The following is a 14,138-nucleotide window of genomic DNA, read 5'->3' as shown; positions in this document are numbered from 1 at the left end:
TAAATTCTAACTATATATCCCTTTAAAAAAACAAAAATATTTCCACCCTATCCCTAATACAGAGATTTAAAGCATGATTCTTTTCTTTTCTGCTTTGGTTTACCGCATTCATTTTCTTGCATGGCATTTGGACATTGGTTATTTTAAAAATATTATCTTCCAGCACATCCTCTGCAATGTAGATGTTACTTAGTGAAGTATTTTTTCCATGTTGTTGATCACCGTTTAATTCTATGTATGTTGTTTATTTCTATTAAAAACAAACCATCAGATTATGTATACATTTCCACCTGTTCTCACATTTCTGGCTACTTTTCTTTCTTGTATTTTGTTATGATGTTCTCTAGAGTTGATTAAATTCAGTACAAATATGTTTTCATTATTTATTAAGGTAATGTAAATTTTACCTTATATTTATTATTAAAAGTTTGATTGTGAAAGGTATTACTATTTTATCACATACAAAGTAAGCAATCACTGCTGCTTTAATATTTGTTCCAGCATGAAGAAAACTTAGACCATCCCTTCATTTTAATTTTTTCCAGCTTAAGTACTTCTATGCTTCTTGTAATGACTGGACTTAGCTTTGTTTACTAAATGAGTGGTCTTTCTTTTCAAAGGTAAATTGAGTCAATCTGTGTTTAACAACACTGTAATTATTAATACATGTTCATAGAATTAATACATAAATTAATGCCTTTTCCGATCCTTCATATCTAGCTTTTTAACCTTAAATTAATATCCATATGTGGGAACTAAATGTAATCTGATATGCTTAGTCAACTTGATGATTGGACAATAACAATATGAACTACGTTGGATTCAGTTACTTCCTCTTTGTTCTTGCAGTGAAAACAATATTTTCTTATGTCAGATTTCTCTCAATCCCTCAGTAAATGAAGACCTAACTGGAACAATATACAGTCCCATTTTAAATTCAAACAAAGATACTCAAGTTTGACAAGAGATTCATGGTAATGTCATTTTAAAAGATAGATCCAATGAACACAGATAAACATCAAAGTCTTCACCATGGCACAACCCTACGCTGCAATCACTATAATAATTCAACTACCTTCATCGTTGGCAGTAACGTCATACAAGTGAATGTGCTGATGATTAGAAAAATTACAAAATGAAAGCCAAGGTCACTTAATCAAGAATTACAACAACAAAGAAATCCTAGGAATGCAGGTCAAGGCAAGAGGCAGCAGCTGGCCTGACAATGATACCATTTGCCTAATGTTCATTTAGGAATTTGCTATCACAAATAAAACACGTATCTCCTCTGAGTTATTAGAACAGAAAAGGAAACAATCAGGTATTACTTATCACCATTATATGACCATGAAATTAAGGTATTTCCTTAATGAATGAGAGAAAAAAAATCATTCTTGTGTTTATAATAGAAGCTCTATTTCTGAATTTAAAACATTACTCAATATTTCCTTAAGTACTGCAATGTAGACAATACAGCCTTTTATTTTTTTTAGTTGAGACAGGGTTTCACCATAGTGGTCAGGCTGATCTTGAACTCCTGATCTTGTGATCTGCTGGCCTCGGCCTCCCAAAATGCTGGGATTAGAGACGTGAGCCACCGTGCCTGGCCTAACAATATAGCTTTTGACATATTAAAAGTTCCAAGGGAAATCTCTTTTAATTTTGCTTTAATACTGAACTAAACAAAGCAGCTGAAAAAATTCAATAAGAGCATGGGTTAGTCCAATTCAAGAAGTGCTTCCAAAATGCAACCACCTCGCTTCTTTTTAGGAGAAACTGTGCATCAACACAAAACTTTTCTAACTTAACTTTGGAGAAGAAAATAGAAAACCAAACCCAGAGCACAACGGTTGTGAAGGTATTTACTCCTCAGCATTAGGCAAAGGAGTGCTACAGCACTCTTACATGTCATTTTATTTCAATAGATGATTCAGCTGGTCCTGTAGATCTGATGACTGTTCAACACTAGAAATTAGAATAGAGACAGGGTTTAATTGGAATGAGCAATAAAGACATCTTTGTAAAAACTACTTTTAAAAAAGTTTTTTTCATTACAGACAGGGTCTCGCTATGCTGCATAAGGCAATCTTGAACTCAGGGCTCAAGCAATCCTTCAGGCTCAGCCTTCCGAAGTCCTAGGATTACAGGTATGAGCCAGCCCCTACACCTGTCCTATACAAGCTATCTGTACTTTAATGCATAAATATTGCTGCATGTAAATCAAAATTTATACTGGTCCAGTTGGGTCCCAGAAGTGTCTAAAGTCTGAAGAAAGGTTTGCAGGTTTGTAAAACCAATTAGTAATGTAAGTAATATTGCAAGGGACAAATTTAACCCATTTTGAAAAACAAGGCTGTTTAATGGCTTTTGCACATTTACTCTGCTTAATGAATATTACCACTCTATTCCTTCAGGTTGGTCTCTATACCCTGTAACTTTTGGAAAGCTTTACTATTAAGAGCAGTGAGTTGAGTTACTGCATGCCTTTGAAATATGCTGTATTCTTTAAACCCCAAGTGAGTATCCCAGAGAGTATTTCAATTTGAGGGCATATGTCAACCAGAGTTTTGTATTGATCCTGGACCCAGCAGTCTAATTTCCCCCAGCCTGCTTCAGTTGGTTCCTTACTCCTCTACCTTTGAGGTTACTTACTTCTTCTGAATAGCTTCTTGCCTAAATCAGAAAAGGAAAGAGGAAAATAGACATTAAGAAAATCTAGTGAACTAGTAGAAGTTTCATTTATGACCAGATACATGCAGTACATGCAGAAGAAATTTCAGTTTATGTCACATTCCGTATTTCTGTCCATCCTATCCTAAGATTGTGCTATTGAACAGAGATCCCTATCTAAGTGCAGAGCTGCTGAAAAGATGGATTCTAAACCTAAACAGATAGTGACACTCTTCCAGAGTGAGAAATGTGGTCCAACAAACTATATGCATGGCTTAAAATTAGTCTGCATATATGGAATCAAATGGTCACATACCTAATATGTAGATACCCAAAGAATGACTATGACAAACATTAGCTATTTAAATATCAAAGAGTGAAATTCCTCTTTCTCTCTCTTTCTTTTGAGAGAGTCTTGCTCTGTCGGCCAGGCTGGAGGGCAGTGGTGACCAATCTCGGCTCACTGCAACTTCCGTCTCCTGGATTCAAGCAATTCTCCTGCCTCAGCCTCCCCAGTAGCTGAGATTACAGGTGTGTCCCACCATGCCCAGCTAATTTTTGTATGTTTAGTAGAGACGGGGTTTCACCATGTTGGCCAGGCTGGTCTCAAACTCCTGACCTCAGGTGATTGGGCGGCCTTGGCCTCCCAAAGTGCTGGAATTACAGGCATAAGCCACCACGCTCAGCCTCATTTTTTTCTTTTTGGAGAAGGAGTTTCACTCCACTCACTGCAACCTCCACCTCCTGAGTTCAAGCAATTCTCATGCCTCAGCCTCCTGAGTAGCAGGAATTACATGCGCCCGTCACCACACCCAGTTAATTTTTTGTATTTTTAGTAGACATGGGGTTTTGCCATGTTGGCTAGGCTGGTCTTGAACTCCTGACCTCAGGTGATCTGCCCTCCTCGGCCTCCCAAAGTGCTGGGATTACAGATGTTAGCCACCGTGCCTGACCCTAACCATATATTTCTAATAAGTACATAAATATAATATCGAGTACATAAAATGTAAAACAACAGGAAATAGGACGAAAAGCAAATTCTAATGGAGAAGGGGGTCTCTTGTATTTCAAAATTCCTTACATGATTTACATGTAGCAAGTGCCACAATTACCTACATACTATGTAAAATGCAGGTACATTACACTTGATTTCCTAGTAGAGGAGCCGACTTCCCAGGAGAGACCTTGGGTACAGTCAGTCAACAAATACTGACTAACTGCCTCATTGGTGCAAAGTACAGTGCTAGCATGGTCCTGGCATGGGCCCTTCCTTTAGGGGGTTTACAGTCTCTCTGTGAGGAGCTCTCAATTTAACATGGGGAGGTTCATAAAAGGTGGACTCTGCTCCTGATTCTCATCCCTTATCCCCACTTCTTCTGTAGTCTCAGGCATCTCAGCCATGGAGAAAAGTCATCCTTGGCCACCCCCACCTTTACTCCCACTCTGGCCTCCATAGGAAAGCGCTAAAGCACAAAGGCCATGAAAGCTGCCTGGGGTTAACAATTTTGCAGTGAATAGTTGCTGGAGGCGGCATACTCACTGGTATTGAAGATGTGTTGTTATGATTGCCATCTTCCTTAAACTCTGCATAAAAAGAGAGAAGAAATAGAATATTCCACCTCCCTGCGGCCCTACAAACTATACACATAAAACCCAAATCATTTTTGTAAAAAAGTTGTTTCTTACATCTTCTGAGTGCAAGATGGCATCTTCCTGTAGTACCATGTTTCGAGCTGCCTGACCTAGCAGCTGGAAGACAAAAGTAAATGGTAATAATCAAAATTCCCAAACTTCCTGTAATCTTCTCTCTGCAGCTGTTACACCACAACCCTCTCTCCTCTCCCACTCTTCCACCCTATACAACCACAAGCACTCAAAATGTAATGGAGAATAATTTTCTGTTGGCTCATGTCGAAAATTCATTTCACTGGCACTATGGCAGTTCTGGCATGGACTCGACATCTGTTCCAAAGGCCTGAGAAATCAAGGGCTTCCTAACTGCTGAGCTGTTGGCACAGTGTATTCATTAAGTGCTAAGAGAAGTCTGCGAAAAAGTTTGGCTCTACAAGTCCAGTGAGAGAACATGACTCCTGATCTTTAAAGGCAGATTTGAGATTTGGGGTGGCTTGAGAGTGATAAAGGAGCAAGAGTTAGAAGGCAGCTGAAAAGGACAGAGGAATATAGCTGTTTAGAAACGGAGTAAGGGAAGGCCGGGTGCAGTGGCTCATGCCTGTAATCCCAGCAGTTTGGGAAGACGAGGTGGGCAGATCACTTGAGGTCAGGAGTTTGAGACCAGCCTGGGCAACGTTGTGAAACCCCATCTCTACCAAAAAAATATAAGTTAGCCAGGCGTGGTGGCGCGTGCTTATAATCCCAGCTACTTGGGAGGCTGAGGTGGGAGAACTGCTTGAACCCAAGAGGCAAATGTTGCAGTGATCCAAGATCGCACCACTGCACTGCAGCTTGGGCGACAAAGCAAGACCCTGTCTCAAAAACACAGAAAGAAAAATAATAAGGGAAACAGTCGGGGGTGGGGGCAGGGGAAGCCATGAGAAGAAGCTCAGGGCTTAAAATGGGGAATCACTCCATAAAAGATGGCCAGACAGGGCTGGGAAAAAGAAGAGAAAGGAGATGGCTGGGCACGGTGGCACATGCCTGTAATCCCAGCCTTTTCGGAAGCCAAGGCGGGCAGATCACCTGAGGTCAGTTCAAGATCAGCCTGGCCAATATGGCAAAACCCCTCTACTAAAAGTACAAAAATTAGCCAGGTGTGGTAGCACACACCTGTATTCCCAGCTACTTGGGAGGCTAAGGCAGGAGAATCGCTTGAACCTGGGAGGCAGAGGTTGCAGTGAGCTGACATCGTACCATTGCACTCAAGCCTGGCAACAAAGTGACTCTCTGTTTCAAAAAAATAAAAGAAAGAAAAAGAAAAGAAAGGAGAAATGTGCAGGCAGAATTTAATGAAGTCACTGAGTTGAATGGGTCCTGAGACCAAGAAAGAAAAGCAGAGCTCAGATTCAGCTGAGCAGCCTACAGTCAAGACAGAGCTGAGTGCATTAGCACTGAGAGGAAGGCAGAAACCAGCAGAAATTTCTGGCCTAATACTGCACCCTGCTCCTGGCATACCTAAATCCCACCAAGTAAAAGGAGCCGCTGTTATGTGTCTCCTACCAGTCCTTCCCTGTTCTCTTGGGTCAGGAAGACTGGTGAAAACGGTGGTGTGACTTTCCTAGAGTAACTAGGACTGCCAGATTCCTTCCCCAACCCAGGGCAACTTTATTTTTAAGTTTTAAAGTTAGTAAACCTTTCTGGACTCCTAAAGTCAAAACAATAAAATAGGACTTTCCATCTATGTCCCTTTCTTTCCCTGTTCTCTCCCCCACATGCATAGCTATTTTTTTATTTTCATTTTTTTGAGACAGGGTCTCACTCTGTCACCCAGGCTGGAGTGTGGTGAAGTGATTTTGGCTCTTTGCAACCTCAACATCCTGGATTCAAGCAATTCTCCTGCCTCAGCCTCCAGAGTAGTTGGGATTATAGGTACACACCACCATGCCCAGCTAATTTTTGTATTTTCGGTAGAGATGAGGTTTCACGGTGTTGTCCAGGCTGGTCTCAAACTCCCGATATCAGGTGATCTACATGCCTCAGCCTCCCAGAGTGCTGGGATTATAGGCGTGAGCCACCATGCAGGGCCCCATACATAACTATTTTTATTAGTTTTGGGGTTTTCTTTCCAATGTTCCTTTTTAAACAAAGGACACATGTATTTATTTTCCCCCATACAACCTTCCTACTTAAAATGTAACATACTATGTGTACTTGTTCACACCTTGCACATACTCTCTCTCTCTCTCTCTCTCTATATATATATATGTATATATATATATATATATATATATTTTTTTTTTTTTTTTTTTTTTTTTTTTTGAGACGGAGTTTCGCTCTTGTTACCCGGACTGGAGTGCCATGGTGCGATCTCGGCTCACGGCAACCTCGGCCTCCTGGGTCCAGGCAATTCTCCTGCCTCTCAGCCTCCTGAGTAGCTGGGATTACAGGCACGTGTCACCATGCCCAGCTAATGTTTTGTATTTTTAGTAGAGACAGGGTTTCGCCATGTTGACCAGGATGGTCTCGATCTCTTGACCTCGTGATCCACCCGCCTCGGCCTCCCAAAGTGCTGGGATTACAGGCGTGAGCCACCGCACCCGGCCACTCTGTCACCCAGGCTGAGTGCAGTGGCACCATCACTGCTCACTGAAGCCTCAACCTCCCAGGCTCAGGTGATCCTTCCACCTCAACCTCCAGAGTAGCTGGGACTACAGGTGCACACCACCATGCCCAGATAATTTTTTGTATTTTTTGTAATAACGAGGTTTCACATGTTGCCCAAGCTGGTCTTAAACTCCTGGGCTCAAGTGAGTGGCCCACCTCGGCTTTCCAAAGTGCTGGGATTACAAGCATGAGCCACAGCGCCCAGCCTACACCTTGCTATTTTCACTGCAATAGATCCCTGAGGGTTATCTCCAGCAATACATATTGAATCTCCTATTCAACTGCTATCTCTTATTGAACCCACTGCTCTTTTACAACTGTAGAGTACCACATTCTATAGGTGACCATAAGATTATTCAATCAGGCCGCGTGCGGTGGCTCACACCTGTAATCCCAGCACAGGCGTGTAGATCACGAGGTCAGGAATTCGAGACCAGCCTGGCCAAGATTGTGAAACCCCGTCTCTACTAAAAATAAAATAAAATTAGCCGGGCATGGTGGCACACACCTGTAGTCGCAGCTACTTGGGAGGCTGGGGTAGAAGAATCGCCTAAACCCAGGAGGTAGAGGTTGCAGAGAGCCAAGATCACACCACTGCACTCCAGGCTGGGTGACAGAGTAAGACTCGGTCAAAAAAAAAAAAAAAGATTATTCAATCAGTTCTCTGCTGGGGGTGCTGAGAGATTTGGGAGCTGTTCCCAGTCTTTCCCCAAAGTAAGTAGTGATCCAAAAAATTCTCATATCTTATATCTTATGTCACAGCTTTTACTGTTACAGATATCCATATCTTTGCATCTTTTTGCCAGCATATGTTTGGGATAGACTCAAAGGCTGTGATTGTGATTGTGGGGTTTGAATTTTGCTACATATTCCCAAATTCCTCTCCTTTAAGGCTGTACCACTTTGTGTTCCCACCAACAATTATGAAGTGCCTGTTCCTCCTACGGCTACTTTTAAGGGAAAACTTCAAACGCCTATAGATGGGAGATGGTGACTTATAAACCAATGGCAGGAAAAAAAAGGGGAGGTTCTAACAGAATCTATTTCATTCACTTATTCATTCAACAAATATTTATTGAGTGTTTAACAGATGCCCATACTCTAGTTAAGTGTGATAACAGAGCTCACAATCTGGAGGGGGTACAAAGGAGACACAAGCACTTAAATCACCTTATGGTAAGTGCTGATGGGGAAGCACTGGCTGCTCCGGGAGCACAGAGTGGGGCAGGAGTATCTAACCGATTACAGGGGTAGGTGTTCAGGAAGGGTTCCTAAAAGAAGAGACTTCTAATCTGAAACTTAAAAGTTAGGGTTTAGTCAGTTTGCATGAGAAAAAAAAAGTTAGGGTTTAGAATTCATCTTGTGTGTATAATTTTAGAAGAAAATGACATGATCCATTTTTCTGTTTTAGAAATGCGGTAAACAGGTGGACTAGAGTGGGGAATGCGGCAGAGAGATTGGTCAGGAGGACACGGCAGGACTCCAAGCAAGCAACAAGGATGGCCTGAAACACAGAAGCGGTGGAGAAAAACAGAAACAAACAGGATTTGTGAGACATTTAGAAAACAGTCTCGATGGGAGTTGTGGCTGCCTTGATGCATGGGCTGTTGTCATGTAACGCCAAGGCCTTTCCTTGATATATTCATTGGCAATCGGCATCACTTTCCTACATAAGCCAACCAGACACATAACACACCATCTGGGATTTCTAGCTTTGCTTTCATTAAAATGGAAGAACATTGGTCGGGCACGGTGGCTCATGCCTGTAATCCTAGCACTTTGGGCGACTGAGGCAGGAGGATCACAAGGTCTGGAGTTCAAGACCAGCTTGGCCAATAAGGTGGTCTCTACTAAAAATACAAATATTAGCCAGGTGTGGTGGCAGGTGCCTGTAGTCCCAGCTACTCAGGAGGCTGAGACAGGAGAATCGCTTGAACCTGGGAGGCCAAGGTTGCAGTGAGCCGAGATCGTGTTACTGCACTCCAGCCTGGGCAACAGAGCGAGACTCCATTTCAAAAAATAAAAAATAAAAAGGAAGAACATCTTGAATACATCTGTAAAACAACCTTCACTACGGAATCTTTTTAGAGTTCTACAAATTTTTCTCCCAGGCTTTTACCATTAACTTGTTCATAATTAACTCAAGAACAATTTGTCTTAGCTACTCATCTTCAACAAGTGTTTCTGATTTTCACCTTCATTTTCACAGCAATAGCTACCCTCTTTTTTGGTACTCATATATCATAATTTTTCATATTATTTCATTAAATTATGTAGTTGCAACGTAAGCATAAGTGTCAGTCACACATTTTAACATTTTTTCATTCTTTTTTTTTCTTTCTTTAAAGAAACAGGATATTCCTATGTGGCCCAGGCTGGTCTCCAACTCCTGAGCAATCTTGCCTCCAGCATTCCAAAGTGTTAAGCTTACAGGCATGAGCCACTGCGCTCAGCCCACACACACATGACGTTGAGAAAAAAACACAATGGACCCTCACTAGGCACACAACTCAAATGGAGGAGCAGAAGCACAGGCATGCAAGAGCCTATTGGTCATACCCACTCATTGTGCTGTGGGGAAATGGTGTTTCTCCTCACAGCCTCTCTCCCCAGAGGCCTTCCCTGATCATCTATTTAAGATTAACCCTTCTGGCTGGGCGTGGTGGCTCACATTTGTAATCCCAGCACTTTGGGGGTCCAAGGCACAAGGATCACTTGAGGTCAGGAGTTGGAGACCAGCCTGGCCAAGATGATGAAACCCCATCTCTACTTAACACACAGAACTTAGCTGGGCATGGTGGCAAGCACCTATAATCCCAGCTACTTGGGAGGCTGAGACATAAGAGTCAGTTGAACTCTGCACCCAGGAGGTGGAGGTTCCAGTGAGCTAGATCACACTACTGCACTCTAGCCTGAGGCAACAGAGCTAGAGAGCATGAAAAAGACTTCTCCTCTATCTCAAACAAACAAAAAAGATTAACCCTTTCATCACTCTCTATTCCTAGATTATTTTTTCTTCATAGGATTTACCACCACCTAATTTTTTTGTTTCATTTGTTTATTGCCTGTCTCTTCATTAAAATATAAATGTCCTAAGTACAGGGATTTACTTTTGTTTATCCCTTGTACCTAGAAAACAGTTCCTGGCACATACCAGACACCTACTATTTGTTAAATGAATACTGTGGAATGAATGTTTTACACATGAAAATTCTTAATCAAACAAAACAACTGTGTGGAGACTGCTCAAGAAGCAATACTTTATAGGCTAAGAGGAATTGAAAATCAGTAAGATACTCCAATAACCTGAGTCTAGTAAAGAGCAAAATTACGTAAGTAACCGTAGAAAAAGATGGTATGGTATGCGATAAGTGCCATGCAGGAGATCCAATAAAAAGATGATGTCTATAAAAATAATGAATAAGAGAAAAGAAAAGACGAAGTCTAGAGAAGTGAGAAATGATATGTCAACCCTGTCTCAGAAAGCTGGACTGATTTCAGCTTAATTCAATCCACACCACTTACTGAGCATCCAATCTAAATTTACTCAGAAGAAGCCCAGGTGAAAAGTACGTAAGGAAGAGGAATGGGAAGCAGCAAGGCAATCAGGGAGGTCACTGGTGGCACGGTGGCTTTTTGGCCTTTTAATCCAGCTAGGACCACATAAGAGGTAGTATCCAAGCCTAGAACCAGTATGCCTAGGTTTGAATCCTAGTTCTCCTTCCCTGCTAGGTGTGAACAAGTTAAATTCCTCTCTGTATCCTCTATGTAAGAAAAGTACTCCCTTTATTAGTCATTCTAAAGACTTCATGAATTGAACTGCAAAAAAGACAGTAGTGTCAGCACATATAAAATGCTAAATAAATGTAATGTTTATTATGATGATGAATAGGTTCAATATTTACAGGTTGTTAACTATAAACACCAGCTAGCCACCCCCCTACACACACACATATTTTTTTTTTTTGAGACAGGGTCTTGTTCTCCGTCACCCAAGCTGGAGTGCAGTGGCACAATCTTGGCTCACTGCAACCTCCACCTCCTGGGTTCAAGTAATTCTCCTGCCTCAGCCTCCCAAGTAGCTGGGATTACAAGCGCATACCACTATGCCTGGCTAATGTTCATATTTTTAGTAGAGACAGTTTTGCCATCTTGACCAGGCTGGTCTTGAACAACTGACCTCAAGATATCCACCCACCTCAGCCTCCCAAAGTGCTGGGATTACAGGCATGAGCCACGGCACCTAACCAAAATTTATATATTTATACCATTCCCTCCACAAAGATTCAAGACAATTTATACCAAACTATGTTTATGTACACATATATACATATATATTTTGAAAAACAGAAACAGAATTTAAAATGAAAAAGAGAAGGAACTATGTCTACAACTAAAACTGACATAGGAACTTCTGTACAACCAAGGCAAAAAGTGAAACACAATGAGTTGCAAAATTCTTATTATTTGGTAAAAGGCAACATAATCTTTCAACATAAACTTTCCTTTGATACTGAATCCTAAAAAGAGCATAACATGTGGGACCCCCAACAAAGCATATTTGGGATTATCACGTTGGCGATTTCAACAATAGTGTTGTGATAAATGCAAACACCTTCTTCATACAATTGTTTCTTGTAGCCACTATCAATAAAACCTAGACAATGCATTGAAGCCAATTTTGTAAAGAGAAGTCTACTGCTCCAAACCAATATAAGTAAAGCTGCTATGAACATTCATATACAATCCAAAGACTTGCGGACATACTAAGCTTGCACTACAACTATGTAACTTAATAAAATAACATGGAAACTGATGAAATATGAGTTAAAAAACAGAAACAGGTGCTATAAAACTAAGTTGAAAACAGGAAACACTCACTAACAATGAGTACTTGTGTTGAGTTTTGTTTGTTTGTTTTTGAGACAGAATCTTGCTCCGTCACCCAGGCTAGAGTGCAGTGGCACAATCTCAGCTCACTGCAACCTCCATCTCCGGGGTTCAAGCGTTTCTCCTGCCTCGGCCTCCCGAGTAGCAGAGACTACAGGCACACGCACCACCACGCCCAGCTAATTTTTGTATTTTTAGCAGAGACAGGGTTTTGCCACGTTGGCCAGGCTGGTCTCAAACTCCTGACCTCATATTATCCACCCACCTCGGCCTCCCAAAGTGCTGGGACTACAGTTATGAGCCACTACAGAAATGTAAAACGATGCTGTGCTCAGATTGCTTTTACAGATATTCAAGATGTTAGAGTTGAAAGAAACCCAAACTGGAAATCTTAGATGATATGTTATGTAGGTAGTTGCTTTATCTAACAAATTGATGAACCTATGTTTTCATTTCTCTTGAGTAAACACCTAGGAGTGGAATGGCTACGTCATTGACCCATTTCATTTATCTATTCACCAGTCAATGGGCACTGGGGTTGTTTCCAGTTTGGTGCTATCAAAAATAAATGTGCTACGAGGATGTGTAAACATTTGTGTGGCCATATACTTTCATTTCTCTGGGGTGAATATCCAGGAGTTCAATGGCTAGGTCTGTTTTTGGATAGAGACAGGGTGCACACATACAAAGCTTTCTGGTTAAGAAAAGCCATCAAATAATTCCATTCATGGAACCAGCCAGAGGATGGAAGGGAGAAAACAAGGGAAAGGAGAAAGCTAATCTATGAAACAGAAAATCAAGAAGTGGCCAGAAAAACAAATCAGGAAAGAATAAATCCATAGACAGGTGATGCACAAATGTGTGAAAGGAATCCGAGATGCTGGGGACAAACCACGCGGAACTGGCTGAAAGGAACCAATCTTCACTGCAGGTAACTCGGAGAAACAAATGAGGAACCGGTTGGGAACACTGGCTCGTGGGCAGTGCAGCAGCTCTCTCTGTATAAAAGCACAGATTCCCATGGCATCATTTCTTCCCTCCACCCTCACGCACAATCTCTAACCAAAGAGACTACACACCCCGTAATGGAACACACGCCTCCGCGAACTAGACCTACACTTAGCGAGTACTTCATGGCCTACAACTCCCAGGATGCAACATGACATCCCTCCCACAGCACCGAGAGCCTGCGACTACCCGGACTATCAGGCCGGGAGAGTCCACTCCCAGCTCACCTCAGAGCTCCGGGAGCCCTTCAGCACCTGCTTGGTGAGCGCGATTACGTCAGTACCACAGGTGGTCACCTTCTCTGTGAGAAGCCCCTTCACGGACTGACCGAATCGCGCTTGAGAATCCGGCGTTCCAGTAGCCATCACTGCAACTAGCGAACGTCTCCGCACGGCGACGGCGAGTCGCCGGGGCCAAAATACAGGCAAAGCGGAAGGAAAAGAGGAGGTGTCTCACCTCGTCCGTGGGAAAATTAAGGCACGCATGCGCCTGATGGAGATTGACCTTTGCTCACTAAATTCTAATGAACTATTCATTGACATCCTGAGGAAAACTGGGTCCAGGCAAAGATCTCTGGAGGGGATGGAGAGCAGTTTCACTGAATCTATGGTTTAGAATCAGAAAGCCTGCCGCAGGGCATGGTGGCTCACGCCTGTAATTCCAGCACTTTGGGAGGCCCAGCCCAGGAGAATCACAAGCCTGGGAGTTCCAGACCAGCCTGGGCAACGTAGTGACACCCTATCTCTTAAAAAAAAAAAAAAAATGAATAAAAAGAATCAGAAGGCTTGGATTACAGTCCCAATGTTACCATTTAGCAGTGTGTGGCTGCAAATTACTCAGCCTCTGGGTCTTACATTCCTCATCTGTTAACAGAAGTAATAATGTTTCCAAGGGGTTATGAGAGTATCATTCCATTTTTTTTTTTTCCTTAGACAGAGTCTTGCTCTGTAGGCCTTTTTTTTTTTCTTTAATTGAAACAGGCTGGGCACGGTGGCTCACGCCTGTAGTTCCAGCACTTTGAGAGGCCGAGGCAGAAGGATTGCTTGAGGCCGGGAGTTCAATATTAGCAGCCTAGGTGACATAACAATAACTTGTCTCATTTTATTTTATTTTATTTTTGAGACGGAGTTTCGTTGTTGTTACCCAGACTGGAGTGCAATGGCACGACCTCGGCTCACCACAACCTCCGCCTTCCAAGTTCAAGTGATTCTCCTGCCTCAGCCTCCCGAGTAGCTGGGACTACAGGTGCCCACCACCAGGCCTGGCTAATTTTTGTATTTTTAGTAGAGACA

The 14,138-nt window shown here is 42.2% G+C and overlaps 1 protein-coding gene across 1 annotated transcript; it reads right to left on the bottom strand.

Moving 5' to 3' along the window:
* Positions 1-371: 371 nt before the first annotated feature.
* On the bottom strand, positions 372-13,241 carry BORCS7 (BLOC-1 related complex subunit 7). The gene is made up of 5 exons (XM_002756565.7): positions 13,074-13,241; positions 4,357-4,419; positions 4,211-4,254; positions 2,653-2,673; positions 372-1,965 (listed from the first exon to the last, which is right to left on the bottom strand). The coding sequence occupies exons 1-5, from the start codon at positions 13,209-13,211 to the stop codon at positions 1,914-1,916; spliced, it is 318 nt and encodes a 105-aa protein (XP_002756611.1). The 5' UTR covers positions 13,212-13,241; the 3' UTR covers positions 372-1,913.
* Positions 13,242-14,138: the final 897 nt, after the last annotated feature.

The sequence above is a fragment of the Callithrix jacchus genome, chromosome 12 (genome assembly GCF_049354715.1).
Source record: "Callithrix jacchus isolate 240 chromosome 12, calJac240_pri, whole genome shotgun sequence".
Classification (NCBI taxonomy): Eukaryota; Metazoa; Chordata; class Mammalia; order Primates; family Cebidae; genus Callithrix; species Callithrix jacchus.
This window is presented reverse-complemented; position numbering and strand designations above follow the sequence as displayed.

Excerpts from the sequence above, each read along its gene's own strand:
- BORCS7 (XM_002756565.7), bottom strand. The coding sequence starts at position 13,211 with ATGGCTACTGGAACGCCGGATTCTCAAGCGCGATTCGGTCAGTCCGTG. Across the intron at positions 4,420-13,073 it reads AGGGCTCCCGGAGCTCTGAG|CTGCTAGGTCAGGCAGCTCG; the intron begins GTGAGCTGGGAG and ends TTTGTCTTCCAG. Across the intron at positions 4,255-4,356 it reads CCATCTTGCACTCAGAAGAT|AGTTTAAGGAAGATGGCAAT; the intron begins GTAAGAAACAAC and ends CTTTTTATGCAG.